At 52.7% G+C, this 16,569-nt stretch overlaps 1 protein-coding gene across 1 annotated transcript in view; it reads left to right on the plus strand.

Moving 5' to 3' along the window:
• The first annotated feature begins 1,431 nt into the window (after positions 1-1,431).
• LOC135885822 (cytochrome P450 2D17-like) overlaps positions 1,432-16,569 on the plus strand; it is a 32,114-nt gene continuing 16,976 nt past the window's right edge. The window contains exons 1-2 of the mRNA XM_065414030.1: positions 1,432-1,644; positions 16,059-16,230. Of these exons, the coding sequence (XP_065270102.1) occupies positions 1,432-1,644; positions 16,059-16,230 (385 nt within the window). The remainder of the gene's footprint in view (positions 1,645-16,058; positions 16,231-16,569) is intronic.

The raw sequence follows: 16,569 nt of genomic DNA on the forward strand, positions 1-16,569 counted from the left end.
TGCACTTGCAATGCTGGAATGCCTGACTTCATGGGGTCTTTGGGTGGCTGTGAAGACCCCCTACAGGACAGACATATATACAGCAACACGCTCAAAAAATCTGATTGGACATTTATTTTTAACACAAATCACCATGGGCCAGAACCGGTGCGAGAAAAAGATGCTACTGAATTGAATGTGTAACATATGTAGTACACAAGTTCCCTAGACACAAGACTGCAGCCTGTCTGCTTGACACCAGTGGATTGCATGCTCATGGATCTAGCTGGAAGGAAAATCCTGTCTTGTGAGTGTCTGTCCTAATTACCACTTGCTTGCTGGATAAACCACTTCAGTATGGGTTAGTGTCTACACAAGGAATGTAGATCGCGTGGGGATAGCTTCCCAGGCAGCATGATTTCACATCTTATTCTACCACCCTAGGAAGCTATCCCCCACGCGAACTACATCTCTGCGCAGGCATTACTTACCATCACTGCTACATTTATGGTTTACTCTCTTGCTTGAAAATGTGGAGAAAAATATGCTCATTGGTCCTATTCTTTACATGTATTCTTGGTGTCACATATATAATGCCTCCAAATTGCTGTACACAGAGAGCAGGAAGGTGGCGGAGATAGAACCAAGCCAGAGACATGTATAGACATGAGATTTGGTAAGCAGACATGAGATTTTAATCCTAACCACATCAAACAACATCAGTTAAAAGGTAGGATACCAAAGAATCAGATGCCACAATGCACATTACACCAATCTTCACATGCCACCTGTTAGTGAATTATTATACATCATTATTATTATACATTATTTAGGGGGGATTCCTGTCAAACTCTGTGCACCTCTGCCAGTTGGCATCAGGAGGTGCCTTTCTCCCTCATGTTCCATCACGGGTTCTCAAACTGGGGGTCGGGACCCCTCAAGGGGTCACGAGGTTATTATAGGGGGGGTTGTGAGTTGTCAGTCTGCACCCCAAACCCCGCTTTGCATCCAGCATTTATAATGGTGTTAAATATATTTAAAAAGTGTTTTTAATTTATAAGGGGGGGTCGCACTCAGAGGCTTGCTATGTGAAAGGGGTCACCAGTACAAAAGTTTGAGAACCACTGTGTTACATACCACAGATGCTGGAAATGGAGTTATGCCCTTTCCCTTTTGCAAGGGCTGGGCCACCCTTCCTTACCACTCCCCTGCGAGTTTGTATTGTCCAGGCAGAGGAGGGGCTACAGAGAAATTCTGGCCAGGCAGCTCCAAGCTGTGACATTATCAAGAGAGGGACGGATGTCTGAGAAATAAACAGAGAGAGAGAGAAGGGGAACAGGTGGAGGAAACTAGGGAGACAGAAATAGCAAAGAGTGAGAGAACAGGAGCAGGAAAAAGAGGCAGGGGTGAGAGTTAAAAACACGTGGAGGGGAGGCAAAGGGGAGAGAGATCATGGAGCTGCTCCTGTGGCTCTGGTCCCAGCTTCGATCCTGCGGGAACAACCTCCCAGCACTGGGCATAGCCCTCACAGTCTTCGCTCTGCTATTTGATTTCCTGAAGCGCAGGAAGAGCTGGAGTCGCTACCCACCAGGGCCGACCTCTCTGCCTTTCATTGGGACCATGCTGCAGATCGATTTCCACAACCCGAACCGCTCCTTTACCCAGGTCAGTGCCAGAGGGGCTGGAGAGCACAGCTAAGGTGACCAGATAGCAAGTGTGAAAAACTGGGACGGGGTGGGGGGTAATTGGTGTCTATATAAGACAAAACCCTGGATATCAGAACTGTCCCTATAAAATCGGGACATCCGGTCACCCTAAGCACAGTGTGCTGGGGAACAGAGCTGGTGCGGGCTGGTGGTTCCTTAATCCAGCAGGTGTGGGCTGGAGGGGTTATTTTACATGCTGGAGCATGTCAGTAGCAGTCAGTCCACTAGGGGAGGAGGGGCTCTAACGCTCTCTGGGTATGTCTACACTACGAGAGTAGTTCGATTTTAGTTAAATCGAATATGTGGAATCGATATTACAAAGTCGAACGTGTGTGTCCACACTAAGGACAGTAATTCGACTTTGTCAGTCCACACTAACGGGGCAAGCGTCGACATTGGAAGCGGTGCACTGTGGGCAGCTATCCCACAGTTCCCGCAGTCCCCGCTGCCCATTGGAATTCTGGGTCGAGCCGCCATTGCCTTCTGGGTAAAAAAATGTGTCGAGGGTGGTTTTGGGTAACTGTCGTCATCCAACCGTCACTCCCGCCCTCCCTCCCTGAAAGCGCCGGCGGGAAATCAGTTCGCGCACTTTTCTGGTCAGTGACAGCGCGGACGCCACAGCACTGCGAGCATGGATCCCGCTGCGACCATCGCTGCAGTTGTGGCCGTTGTCAACGCATCGCAGCTCATCATCGACCTTTCACTGAGGCAGATAGAGAGAAATCAGGCGAGGAGGCTACGGCACCGGGGTGAGGACCTGAACTCCGAGAGTAGCACACGCCTGTCTGAAACCACGACACCCAGTGCCGAGGACATCACGGTGGCAATGGGTCTTGTGGATACTGTGGAACGGCGATTCTGGGCCCGTGAAACAAGCACGGACTGGTGGGACCGCATAGTGCTTCAGGTCTGGGATGAATCCCAGTGGCTGCGAAACTTTCGCATGCGGAAGGGGACTTTCCTCGAACTTTGTGAGTTGCTGTCCCCTGCCCTGAAGCGCAAGGACACCCGGATGCGAGCAGCCCTGACTGTCCAGAAGCGAGTGGCCATAGCCCTCTGGAAGCTTGCAACGCCGGACAGCTACCGGTCAGTCGCGAACCAGTTTGGCGTGGGCAAATCTACCGTTGGGGTTGTTGTCATGCAAGTAGCCAAGGCAATCGTGAAGGTACTGCTGTCAAAGGTAGTGACCCTGGGAAACGCGCAGGCCATCATAGATGGCTTCGCCGCGATGGGATTCCCAAACTGCGGTGGGGCTATAGATGGGACTCACATCCCTATCCTGGGACCGGAGCACCAGGCCAGCCAGTACATCAACCGAAAGGGCTACTTTTCAATGGTGCTGCAAGCACTGGTGGACCATAAGGGACGTTTTACTAACATCAACGTTGGATGGCCGGGCAAGGTTCATGACGCTCGCGTGTTCAGGAACTCTGGTCTGTTTAGACGGATGCAGGAAGGTATTTACTTCCCGGACCACAAAATAACTCTTGGGGATGTGGAGATGCCTACAGTGATCCTCGGGGACCCAGCATACCCGCTAATGCCCTGGCTCATGAAGCCCTATACTGGCGCCCTGGACACAGAAAAAGAACTGTTCAACTACCGGCTCAGCAAGTGCAGAATGGTGGTGGAGTGTGCTTTTGGCCATCTCAAGGAGAGCTGGAGAAGCTTACTGACTCGCTGTGATCTCAGCGAAACCAATATCCCCATTGTTATTGCAGCTTGCTGTGTGCTCCACAATCTCTGTGAGAGCAAGGGGGAGACCTTTATGGTGGGGTGGGAGGTTGAGGCAAATCGCCTGGCTGCTGATTACTCCCAGCCAGACAGCCGGGAGATTAGAAGAGCCCAGCGGGACGCACTGTGCATCCGGGAGGCTTTGAAAGACAGTTTCCAGACTGAGCAGGGTCACCAGTGAATTTTAAGTTTGTGGACTCAGAACCTGAACTTGCCACCGTTTCTTTACCCAGTTACCGTTGACTATCCTCTCCAGTTACATACCCCCTTCACCCCCTTCCCAAAAAATAAAATCTGTTCTGTTTTGATAATGAACACCGTTGTCTTTATTACTGTTTTCGCGGGAATGTTTTAAACCTGGGACGCAGACTGTGGCGGGGTGCGGGTTTAGTGTTGTGATGCAAATGATGCTTCTAAACTCCAGGAATGACGGGTTCCGCAGTGGTGGACTGGTTGTTTCAACAGAGCCTGCCAGCCCTCCTGGGCGGGACAGCGTGTATGTGTCGGCTATGTGACTGTCTGGCAGGGGAAGGAGGGTTACAGCTCCCCTGCTGCGGGGCTCTGTGATGCATTAGATCTGTAACTGCCCTCCCCCTCCACAAAGTCACAGAGCAACACCCCCCCCCCCAGAACATGAAAACCACCTCCCAGATTGAACAGGGTCACTAGTCACTGCACTGGGTATGTGTCCTGATCCTGGACCTGACCCCGCCTCTGTACCCTGGTAAAGGTGACTGTCCTGTCCAATTACCATGCCCCTTCCCCTCGTTCAGACAGACTCTCCTCCAAAATAAAATCATGGAAACAGTAATTAACAGAAATGAATATTTTATTATGAACCAGACATGAAACGTGGGGGTTGAAACTTGCATGGGGGCTTCTGTGAGGTGTGTAGGAAAGGACTTTTAAAATTTTGGGGAATGAGAGCCTTCTAGTGCTAGAGCAGTCTGCAGGGGTTGACTGAAAGTTTTAACGGCCCTTGCCGCCCCTCCTTCTTTGTACTTTGGGTGAGGGGGGTGTGGGACTTGGTGGCGGGGGAGGGCGGTTAGAGATAGACTGCAGCGGGGCTCTGTCCTCCTGCCTCCGGTCTTGCAGAACATCCACAAGGCGCCGGAGCGTGTCCGTTTGCTCCCTCAGAAGTCCAAGCAGCTTTTCAGTAGCCTGCTGGTCCTCCTGACGCCACCTCTCCTCCCGTTCCATGACTGCTCGGTGCATTTGGGACAAGTTCTCCCTCCACTGTGTCTGCTGGGCTGCCTGGGCTCGGGAGCAGCTCATTAGTTCTGAGAACATGTCCTCCCGCGTCTTCTTCTTCCTCCTCCTAATCTGCGCTAGCCTCTGGGAGTGTGCTGACAGGCTGGGTTGGGAGACAGTCGCAGATGTGTCTGTGTGAATGGGAAAAATGGAATGAATTCCTGAGACAGATAAATGAAGTTGTGTACAAAGAACCTAGTCTTTCTCTGTGAACAAGACCATGCACTGCACCTCTCACATGCGCACTCAGGACAAGGTCGAATTTTCGGCCCTCGCCTTCAGTGCCTGGGGTCCTGCAGTGGTCTTGCAGTTATCTGAGAAGAGTGGCAGGACACCTGAACTTCTGTAGCGTGCAATCATGGTAAGCCGTAGACTTCTGGCTGCTTAAAACTGTACTAGTAGCACTGGCCTCCTTTCACATTGAAAGCAATGCCAGTCTCTGCTGCCAGCAATCGGGACAGCATGAACTATGCCCCTGTCCCACCCCCTCGCGGCTGTTCCAGGGAAAGATCCCTGTATGCTGCCCCTCTCCCTCCACCGCGTGGCTGTAAAGCAGTCCCAATACTAACATTCCCCTCCCTAATTCAAAGCAGGGCGTAATGAGCGACATCACCCTGCTGAGGATCTCGGACTCCCAGAGGGAAAGGATGTTTCGAGAAAGCCTTCAGAAACCAGGGCCGTTTGCCGCTATGCTCTGCAGGGCAATGATACCAGAGTATCTGATGGTGTCGTGGCGCGGTAACGTGTCCTACCACGGAGGGCCCAATAAGATCGCCCTACCCAGGAACCTGATGAACAGGCTGGAAATGTACCTTCATGAGACCTACGAGGAGTTCTCCTATGAGGATTTCGCCTCCATCCCCGGCCATATTGACCGGATTTTCGCGTAGGTGCACTGGGACTAAAGAGTGGAGCGTCTTGGGCAGCATAATCATGAGTTACCGGACATTGTAAAAAAATTTTTAAATACTTGGGACTAAATTGTGAAGAGCCTAAGGCAGACAAATCATGAAAAACCCTTTGTTACTATTGTAAATATTCCAGTTTTTTTGCAGATAATTGTTTACATATTTAAGCACTTTAAGAAACAGCCATTGTTAATATTATAAATATTTCAGTTCTTGTAAAAATAAATGTTTAGATATTTAAAGCACTTACTGCTTGATCCTTCCCCTGATTCTGTCTCCGGGGTAAGGGATGGGGACGGTTGGTAGGGGATCTCGGTAAGGGTGATGAAGAGATCCTGGCTGTCGGGGAAATCAGCGGTGCCAGCGCTGTCGACTGCCTCTTCCTCCTCATCTCCTTCTTCATCTTCCCCGTCCGCTAACATGTCCGACGAGGAACCTGCCGCGGACAATATCCCATCCTCAGAGTCCACGGTCAGTGGTGGGGTAGTGGTGGCGGCCGCACCTAGGATGGAATGCAGTGCCTCGTAGAAACGGGATGTGTGGGGATGGGATCCGGAGCGTCCGTTTGCCTCTTTGGTTTTTTGGTAGCCTTGTCTCAGCTCCTTGATTTTCACGCGGCACTGCGTTGCATCCCGGCTGTATCCTCTCTCTGCCATGGCTTTAGAGATCTTCTCGTAGATCTTTGCATTCCGTCTTTTGGAGCGCAGCTCTGAAAGCACGGACTCATCGCCCCACACAGCGATCAGATCCAAGACTTCCCAATCAGTCCATGCTGGGGCCCTCTTTCTATTCTGAGATTGCATGGCCATCTCTGCTGGAGAGCTCTGCATCGTTGCCAGTGCTGCTGAGCTCGCCACGCTGTCCAAACAGGGAATGAGATTCAAACTGCCCAGACAGGAAAAGGAATTCAAATTTTCCCGGGCCTTTTCCTGTGTGGCTGGTCAGAGCATCCGAGCTCGGACTGCTGTCCAGAGCGTCAACAGAGTGGTGCACTGTGGGATAGCTCCCGGAGCTATTGCCGTCGATTTCCATCCACACCTAGCCTAATTCGATATGGCCATTTCGAATTTAGCGCTACTCCTCTCGTTTTGGAGGAGTACAGAAGTCGAATTTAAGAGAGCTCTATGTCGAACTAAATAGCTTCGTGGTGTGGACGGGTGCAGGGTTAATTCGATGTAACGGCGCTAAATTCGACATAAAAGCCTAGTGTAGACCAGGCCTCTGATTACAGCAGAACCTCAAAGATAGGAACATCAGAGTGGTGGACTTACCGGTCAACCGGACACCCTCTGGAACCGGAAGTCCTCAATAAATCAGACAGGCAGCAGCGCAGAACAACAACAACAAAAAATACCCCCGCAAATACCGTTCTGCCTGGGGCTCAGGGCTTCAGCCAAGGGGGTTGAGGCCGCAGCCGCAGGGTGAGGGAATCAGGGCTGGGGGGACTCGGGGCTTCTGACCCTCGGGAGCAGCGGGGCTCAGAGCTTTAGGGGCGGGAGGGATGGGGCTCCTAGCTTCAGCCCCGGGTAGGGCGCCGGGGCTCAGGGCTTTAGCTAGCAGGGGAGCACCCCAGCGCTCCCACTGTAGCTAAAGTCCCAAGTCCTGGCGCCGCTCGCTGAAGCTGGGAACGGAGCCGAGGGGAGCCCCGGCACCCCCCGCGGGCCAGGGCAGGCGCAGAGACGCGGGGCTGAAGCCCCTCCCCCTCGGTCTAAAGCCCTGAGCCCTGGCGCTCCTGCTGGGCAGAAGCCCTGAGCGCTCCGCCCCGGGTCAGAAGCTTCCGACTCTCCCGCCCCCGCTCTGACTCCCCCCCCCCCCCCCCCTGGGGCTGCAGCCCCAACCCTCCCCCCACCCCGCTGATGTCCCTAACCTCCTCTTCAGAGTTACAGACGGACACCTGAGGTGTCCCTAACTGCGAGGTTCTCCTGTATCTGCTGTGGCTTTGCTCTGGCTCTAGAATCCAGAGGGCAACATTCCACTCCCAAGTCCAGTAGAATTCTCTGCACATGTTGTGATAGCGCTGGAGGAGAGTGACACTCTCTCTCGCTCTCTCTCTCTCTTTACCTTCGCCCTGTAATTTCAGTTGGAGACATTGTAGTGTGCTGGGATGTTGCACAATATTAGCACCGTTAAACTGCTGCTGCATTCCACCTCAGAGATGGCTGCACTTCAGTGGTGGGTGAACTGGTCCTTTTATGTACCATTTATAGCCTCTGGGATGAAAAGGGCTAGTGAAAGATTTATTGTATATGAAAATTCATTTGTCTCTGCTCAGATCCATTAATTCAAAAGTTTCTCTGGTTTGGGGATGTGGATGCATAGACGACAGCTTCCTTGTAGAAATGATTAAGAGTCTCAGCAAAAGTGAACAAAACCATCATCTCCAGGATATGCTTTTATGTAATCTCCAGGAAACTTTAGGATGTGCTTGCTGGCTGTGTCTGCCCTAACAAGAGCACATACAACCCCTGCAGGGTTAGTTGTTTCAAGTGAATTCTTTTTCCTGTCTGGGAAACTATAGATGTAGCTGTGACGGGTTAGATCACAGAACCCCCCTTGGGAGCTGCCACCTGATGTGCCAAGACTACCTCTGCTCCTGCTTTCCTGCCCTGTCAGCTTAGGACTCCAGTGCCCTGACTGGTTTGAGCCAGACTTGCTAGCCTGCTGCAAACCCAGACCCAGGTCTGAATCACGTCCCCTAACAGCTGTAGGCTTACCTGAAAGCAGCTAACAGACGTGTTCTTATCTTTAACACTCAGATGCCCAACTCCCAATTGGGTCTAAACCCAAATAAATCCGTTTTACCCTGTATAAATCATAAACTCCTTCTGAGACCCTTTTCCAGTCCCCTTAATACATTACTTTCAAGTGGCAGGCCCCTGCCTTCACTTCACTCTGGTGTGGGACAATGTTCCCTCTAATTTTTCCCATCCATGTGCGGAATGAATTTTGTTATGTGCACCAACATGGAGGCGATGTGTGGCAGGGGTGGGGCCGAAGGGTTCGGAGTGTGGGAGGGGGCTTAGGGCTGGGGTGCAGGGGGTGAGGGCTCTGACTGGGGGAGTGGGCTCTGGGATGGAGGCGGGGATGAGGGGTTCAGGGTGTGGGAGGGGGCTCGGGGCTGGGGCAGTGGGTTGGGGTGCAGGGTGGTGAGGGCTCCAACTGGGGCTGGGGATGAGGTGTTTGGGGTGCAGGTTGCCCCAGAGCTGAAGTGGGGAGAAAGGACTCCCCCCAGTCTTCTCCCTGCCACAGCAGATCCAGGACTGGGGCCAGGGGAGTGGTGCCTCTCTCCGCCACAGCAGCTCTGGGGCTGGAGCCATGGGAGAAATGCCTCTCTCCGCCCCAGCCCCTGGGCTGGCGGAGTCCTCTCTCCCTGCCGCAGCCCCGGAGCTGGGAGGGTGTGATGGGTTGGATCACAGAAACCCCCTTGGGAGCTGCCACCCAATGTGCCAAGACTACTTCTATCCCTGTTTTCCCTGCCAGCTCAGGACCCCAGCACCCTGTCTTGCTGAGCCAGACACTTCTGTCTGCTCCAACACAGACCCAGGGTCTGAACCACGTGCCCCAAAGCTGCAGGTTTACTTGAAAACAGCTCACAGAAGTGTGCTTGTCTTTAGCACTCAGATGCCCAACTCCCAAATAAATCCGTTTTACCCTGCATAAAGCTTATGCAGGGTAAACTCATAAATTGTTTGCTCTCTATAACACTGATAGAGAGATATGCACAGTTGTTTGCTCCCCCAGGTATTAATACATACTCTGAGTTAATTAATAAGTAAAAAGTGATTTTATTAAATACAGAAAGTAGGATTTAAGTGGTTCCAAGTAGTACCAGACAGAACAAAGTAAGTCACCAAGCAAAATAAAATAAAACATGCAAATCTATGTCTAATCAAACTGAATACAGATAATCTCACCCTCAGAGATGCTTCAGTAAGTTTTTTCCTCAGACTGGACACCTTCCAGGCCTGGGCACAATTCTTTCCCCTGGTACAGCTCCTGTTCCAGCTCAGGTGGTAGCTAGGGGATTCCTCATGATGGCTCTCCTCTTTGTTCTGTTCCACCCATTTATTTATCTTTTGCATAAGGCGGGAATCCTTTGTCCCTCTGGACTCCCCCTCCCCCCCAATGGAAAAGCACTAGGTTAAAAATGGATACCAGTTTAGGTGACATGATCACATGTCACTGTAAGACCCCAAGCCTTCATTCCTCCCAGCCTGACTCACAGGAAGGCTTGCCTGCAAACAGAGCCGTCCACAGTCAATTGTCCTGGTTGATGGAAGTCATCAAGATTCCAAACCACCATTAATGGCCCACACTTTGCATAATTAAATAGGCCCTCAGAGTTATATTTCATATTTCTAGTTTCAGATATAAGAGTGATACATTTATACAAATAGGATGACCACACTCAGTAGATTATAAGCTTTGTAATGATACCTTACAAGAGACCTTTTGCATGAAGCATATAAAATCATATAGAGTGCAACATCACAGTAGCTTGTGGCAACTAAATCATATTATATTTTGTGATTTGCCAAACTCCAAAGACCCCTTTTCTAGGCTGGTACCTTTCAACACTCCAGTCACAGGGAAACTGGGTCTGGTTCTTGTTTTCACCATGCAGTAGAAAGAGCTTTTGAGTTTCCAGATCAAATTGGATGATGACAATGCTAGCAACAACACTTTTGACCTGTAGCTGCTTTTAACTCCACATTTTTAGTAACAACATATTATTCCCTTTTCTGTCCCTATTTCCATTTCACACAATTTCATTTTGCTTTTTTGCATTTCTGACAGAACGGAAACGAAAACTGCTCCTTTTACTTACAGAATCATGGAAATCAAAGATAGAAATGGTCTATTCTTATCCACCCCTCTACCTTCTAGTGGTATGCCCCTGAGGGCTTTATCCAGTTTTAATGACCAGCAATGAGGCTTTCATCACTTCTCCAAAGAAACTTCCCCAGACTGATACAACTCTCGCTGAGGATTTGTTTCTTGATGTCCAGAGTAAATTTTCCTTTATTTAGATTCATTCCATTACTCCTTCATCCAACCCTAAACAATTTCCCTCCATCCTTTGCATTTGAACCTTTCAAAGACTTGCAGGCAGCAATCAGTCTCCCACCTTAGATATTTGACCAGTCTATATATTTAGATCATTTTATCTTTCCTCATGAATCAGCCCATCCAGCTGCCTAATCTCTTTTGTGGCTTTTCTCTGAATTCTCCCCATTTTAATCAGTATCTTTCTGGTAATGAGGTGAATGCCTGGAATGCTAGGCACTGTTACAGATGCAGGTTTGCATGGGCAGCAGGTATAATAGGCCAGGAAAGGCAAAAACCTCCCCTGGTGCAGCCACCGCCGACCCTGCCACCGGACACCTGGGCTGTGGTGGCCTCACCTCTTCCCCTCCCTGCTGGGAATGGGCTTCTGCGGGAAGTTTTTGCTACTTTATTATGCGCCATGCAGGTTCCTGGGTAGCTGAGGAGGCGGTATCTGCTACTCAGCGTCCCGAGTTCCTTGGACTCCCCAGAGACATTACTGATGAACCCAGGAAGCGGAGTAGCAGATACCGCCCTCCTCAGCCACCCGGGAACCTGCATGGCGCATATAAAAGCTCGGCATTCTCCGCCTGGCTGCTCCTCTCCAGCACTCTCCACCCCCTCTCTGGAGGTCCCCACTGCCACTCACCTGTTCCTCCTCTCATCGCTGCTTGCCCCCCCCGCCACCACTCGCTGGTCCCTCCCCCCCCTGCTTGACCCGCACACGGTGAGGGGCAGCAGGGGGGCCGACCAGGAAGGGGAGGAGAGATGCATGCAGCGAGCAGTGAGGGGGAAAAGCAGGGGAGGGTGGGGGAGGAGGGACCAGTGAGCAGCGGTAGGGCGGGGGTTGAGCGGGAAGGGGGAAGGAGAGGAGGGTTGCACTTGGTGAGCAGGGATGGGGCTGAGTGGTGGGGGAGGAGGGATGACAGCAGGGAGGGCCGAGCAGGAAAAGGGGGAGGACAGAGCAGCGGCGTGGGAGCCGAGCAAGGGAGGTGGTGGAGCCTGGGGTGGAGCGGGGTTGGAGTGTGGATGGGGCCGTGGGCGGAAAAGGTGGGATGGGGAGCTAGCCTCCGGCCGATCTAACATTTTTGTCTGGCCCGCCAGGCTCTTTGGCTGCCCCCTCAAGAGCTCCGGGCCACTAAAACTCCCACAGCGCAGCGGGGTGCTCAGGCAGGCAGCCTGCCTGCCGTGGCCCCACACCGCTCCCAGAAACAGACGGCTGCTGCTGGCATGTCTCTGTGCGCCACTGGCGGGGGTGGGAGGCGGCTCTGCGCGCTGCCCCCACCGCCAGCACCATCCTCACAGCTCCCATTGGTTGGTTTCCAGCCAATGGGAGCTGCGGGGGCGGTGCTTGCAGGCACAGACAGCACACGGAGACCCACTGACCCTTCCCCCCAAGGGGCGCACAGAGACGTGCCAGCAGCAGCCGGCTGCAGTCGCTTCCGGGAGCGGTGTGGGGCCACGGCATGCAGGCGGCCTGCCTGAGCCCTTCTGGGCGCCACCTGCTGGGAGTCGCCTGTTGTAAGCACCTCTCGGCCAGACCCTGCCCCTCGCACCCCCCTCCCACACCCCAACCCCCTGCCGCAGGTCAGAACCCCCTCCTGCACCAAAACTCCCTCCCAGGGCCCACACCCCTCACCCTCTCCTACACCCCAACACTCTGCACCAGCCCGGAGCTCCCTCCTCACCCAAACTCCCTCCCAGACCCTGCACCCCAATCCTCCGCCCCAGCCCGGAGCCCCCTCCTGCGCCAAACTCCCTCCCACATCCCACACCCCTCACCCTCTCCTGCACTCCAACACTCCCTCCCAGACCCCGCACCAACTCCATTAATATAGTAGAAATGTGCAGCCCGTGATGACTTACCAAAATTCCTGGAGTGGCCCCCTTGCGAAAATTATTGCTCACCCCTGGCTTAGAGGAAAGCTACTGTAGACAAGCAGGAACACAATACATCGTTTTTTGTGTTTTTCATGTACATATAAAACAACTACTTGTGGTTTTTTTGTCCCTAAATTCTTGGCCCAGAAGGGCATTTTCTCCCACATGTGTGTACAATCCTCAAGAAATCCCACAAATAATAGGTGAAAAAAGGTTAAAGTTGCGGTTTAAACTATTTGATAATTGCTTTAAACTGTTCTGCTTTGCGCTCTGCAATGCCTGTCTGTCACCAGGGTACAGTGGCCCTGGTCCTCCCTTACATCAGGCACATTTTGTGCTCGTGGAGTCAGAGGCAACGTGTATGGGGAGTAGGATGACCAGATGTCCCAATTTTATAGGGACAGTCCTGATTTTTGGGTCTTTTTCTTATATAGGCTCCTATTACCCTCCACCCCATCCCGATTTTTCACATTTGCTGTCTGGTCACCCTAATGGGGGGTTAAGTGCCCCCCCAGATTGGCCTGCCTGGGGCAGGGAGGGAGAGGGGCTCTGTCCTCTCCTGCATCTCTCCCCCGGCACGTTCGGCCGCTTTCCCTGGCAGCTGGGCAGGGAGCAGGACGGAGCCACTGCTGCCTCAGAGAACCTCCCAGCCTGCTCCATGTCCCTACCCTTCCTCTTCCCTCTACCCCACCCTCCCCATAGCTCCTCCCCCTCCTCCTCCTCTTCCCCTGAGGTTCGGCCCCCTGGCCAGGCTGGAAGCCAGAACCTGGCGGTACTAAGAGCCACCCAGGGAGCCTGGGTGCGGGGCTGGGGTGCCCAAGAGCAGCCCCATGCCTATCCCCTCAGCCCCCCGGGCCATGCCGCCCAGCGCTGATGGAGGGTCCAGGACTCCTTACAGTGGTCCAGGCTCCCTGGGTCGTAGCCTGGCTCCGACTTCCAGCCTGGCAAGGGGACAGGGCATCGGGGAGAAGAGGAGGAGCCGGGGTGGGGCCACTGAGAAGCGGCTGGTGCTGCAGGCAGAGGCTGCGCCTTGTGGCGGGGGAGCTGATGATTTCTGCCTGTGCCACTCTGCGCCTGCCGGGGGTTGCAGTTGGGTGTGTGGGGGGTGGGGGGGAATGCAGCCAGGGGTGAAAGTAACTTGTAGGACTTACCAGTACTGCCGGAGTCCTGAGGGGGGCGTGGCCTCATCCGGAAGAGGCGGGATCTCTCAAGATTTAAAGGCCCTGGGGCACCAGCTGTGGCTGGGAGCCCCAGGGCCTTTAAATCAACCCGGGGGTCCCAGCTGCAGAGGTGGCTGGGAGCCCCCGGGCTCAGGGGCAAATTAAAGGGCTCTGGGCTCCCCGCAGCGGCGGGAGCTCTGAGCCCTTTAAATCCCAGCCCCAGCCCGGCCACTGGGGCTGCGGGCGGGATTTAAAGGGCTCTGGGCTCCCCACAGCAGCAGGAGCTCCGAGCCCGCCCCCAGCCCGGGCGCCGAGCTGCGGGCGGGATTTAAAGGTCTTTGGGCTTCCCGCAGCGGCGGGGAGCCCAGAGCCCTTTAAATCCCCACCGCGGAAGCTGGTGTGGTCTGTTACGGCGTACTGGCTCTTGCTGGTACGCCGTATCATACTATACTGGCTTACTTTCACCTCTGAATGCAGCCCTCTGCCCCCAAAATTATGCCCATGTTAAAAAGTGGGCAGGCCTGGCCCTCCCAATTTTAAAACTGGGGGGCCATGGCTCCCTGCCCCCTCCTCCTACCCCCGTCGTTCTGGCACCCCTGCTCTTGGATCACTATAACAGACTTACCATGGAGTCACAGACAGTCCCCTTAGACTCTCCAGTCTATCTTGCCACCCAGACAAACTGGACTTAGTGATAAATGGTCACCAAAAATCACACCACATTCAGGTTGCTCCCAGTCCCAAGAGACCAGTCACTTACCCCAGATCAGTTGGTACCCTAGATCTTACACCAAAGACAACGCCTGTAGCCAATCCTGTAATAAATGACCAAAGGTTTGTTAACTAGGAAAAAGAAATAACAGAGTTATTTGCAGGTTCAAGCAAGCAAACGTATACACACAAATGAGTTATCATCTAAATCCTAAGAGTGACCGAGTTGCAGTGATCTGTCTATTCAAAGTGTCTTTCAGGGTGGATCCAGCAGGCAGCCCTGGGGAACTCTCGCCCTGTCAGAGTTCAGACAGCCAAACAGATGGAAAATTTTCCTGTGACTTTGTTTTATTTCCTTCATTCAGCTTCCAAGTCCACAGGACAAGCTTCCTTGCACATGGCATTTCCAAGGTGGGATAGGCCCATTAGCCAATCCTTTGTTTGCAATATTCCTTGATGACCCAGCTGATTTTGATAGTCCTTCTGGATGGGGTGGTAGAGAATTCCTGTGCCTGTGTTCACAAGTTCAGAGCCAGGGGCGGCTCTATGTATTTTGCCGCCCCAAGCACGGCAGTCAGGCGGCTTTCGGCGGTGCGCCTGCGGGAGGTCCCCAGTCCCACGGCTTCGGCGTACCCGCCGCCGAAATCTCAGGACCGGCGGACCTCCCCCAGGCACGCCGCCGAAGGTTCCCTGACTGCCGCCCCCACAGCGACCGGCAGGCCGCCCCCCGCGGCTTGCTGCCCCAGGCATGCGCTTGGTGCGCTGGTGCCTGGAGCCACCCCTGTTTAGAGCAGACATTTGCAAAGTTATAAAGCAAAACTTACATATTTTCTTATGGCGCGGAACACAGACATTGCAAGTGAGATTAATGCCTGCAGCAACTTACAAGCATTTCATAGTCTAAACACTAAATACATTCTTGTAAGACTAATACCTATTTGAGCAAACTAACATATAGGTGAACTGGTCGGTCTCCAGCAATGAGTTTGTTAGTTCTTAGATAGTGCCTGCAGCCTGGGCAAGAGCTGGCACCTCGTTTGCCAGCATCACAGGAAATGCCCCCCCCCAATCCCTTATGTCAGTAATTTTTATTTTGTATGTATCTGTAGCTAGCACTGCTATACCCTCTGTGATAATATCAGATTTCATAAACTAAGCAAGGTTGGGCCTGGTCAGTATTAGAATGGGATATCTCCTAGGCAAAGCCATGTGCTGCAGGAAGTGTTGTAGAAGGCTCTCTGTGTCGGTGGTTAAACCAGTGCCACACCATGGTTTTAAGGAACAATGTACGCTTGGGTCTGTTATATTTGAAGACACCAAAAGAGGTCCTGACCGCCGGTAGTCGTTAAAGACCCCGTGACACTTTCACAAGATCCCTGGCCAAATTTCAACTTGGTTAGTTATGTTCTGCTGACATAAACTCTTTCCGCAGCTTCAGCTGACAATGGTGGTATTCTTCACTCCTTGTGTAACTGGCTGTGTAGTGCTGCTGTGAGTTGTTCCACTCCAGAGGTGGCTGCACATCAGTGATTAGCTAACAAGCCCAATAGAGTGCTCTGAGATCCTTCGACGTTAGAGAGCGTACAGAAATGCAAGATGATATTTTTCAGGCTTGCTTTCCAGCAAATTTAAATGTCATCTGGCTTCCAACAATATATTTTTCCTTTTTCTTTTTTTGGCAGCTGAGTAAAAAATATGGAAATGTCTTTAGTCTCCAGAACTGCTGGAGTAATATGATAGTAGTGAATGGATTCAAAGCAGTAAAGGAAGCATTGGTCCAGAAATCAGAGGACTTTGCTGACCGACCATACTTTCCTATACATGAGCAGTTGGGTTATGGAGAGAACTCCGAAGGCAAGTACCTTGGAAACTAACATTGTTCTCTGGTAGTGTTGCAGGGGGACTGGCTTTATCATTTGAGCTTGTGGAGAGGTTGAAGGGGACTTAAGGAGTCAGGGTCGGCTCCAGGCACCAACGTAGCAAGCTGGTGCTTGGGGTGGCACATGGAAGGGGGCGGCACGTCCGGCTCTTTGGCGGCAATTCGGCGGTGGGTCCCTCGGTCCCTCTTGCGGGAAGGACCTGCCGCCGAATTGCCGCTGAAGAATGAAGCGGTGGAGGTCGAGTTGCGGCGAAAGTGCCGCAGATCGCGATCGCGGCTTTTTTTTTCTTTTCTTTTTTTTTCTTCGGCTGCTT

This window comes from Emys orbicularis, chromosome 1 (genome assembly GCF_028017835.1).
Source record: "Emys orbicularis isolate rEmyOrb1 chromosome 1, rEmyOrb1.hap1, whole genome shotgun sequence".
Classification (NCBI taxonomy): domain Eukaryota; kingdom Metazoa; phylum Chordata; order Testudines; family Emydidae; genus Emys; species Emys orbicularis.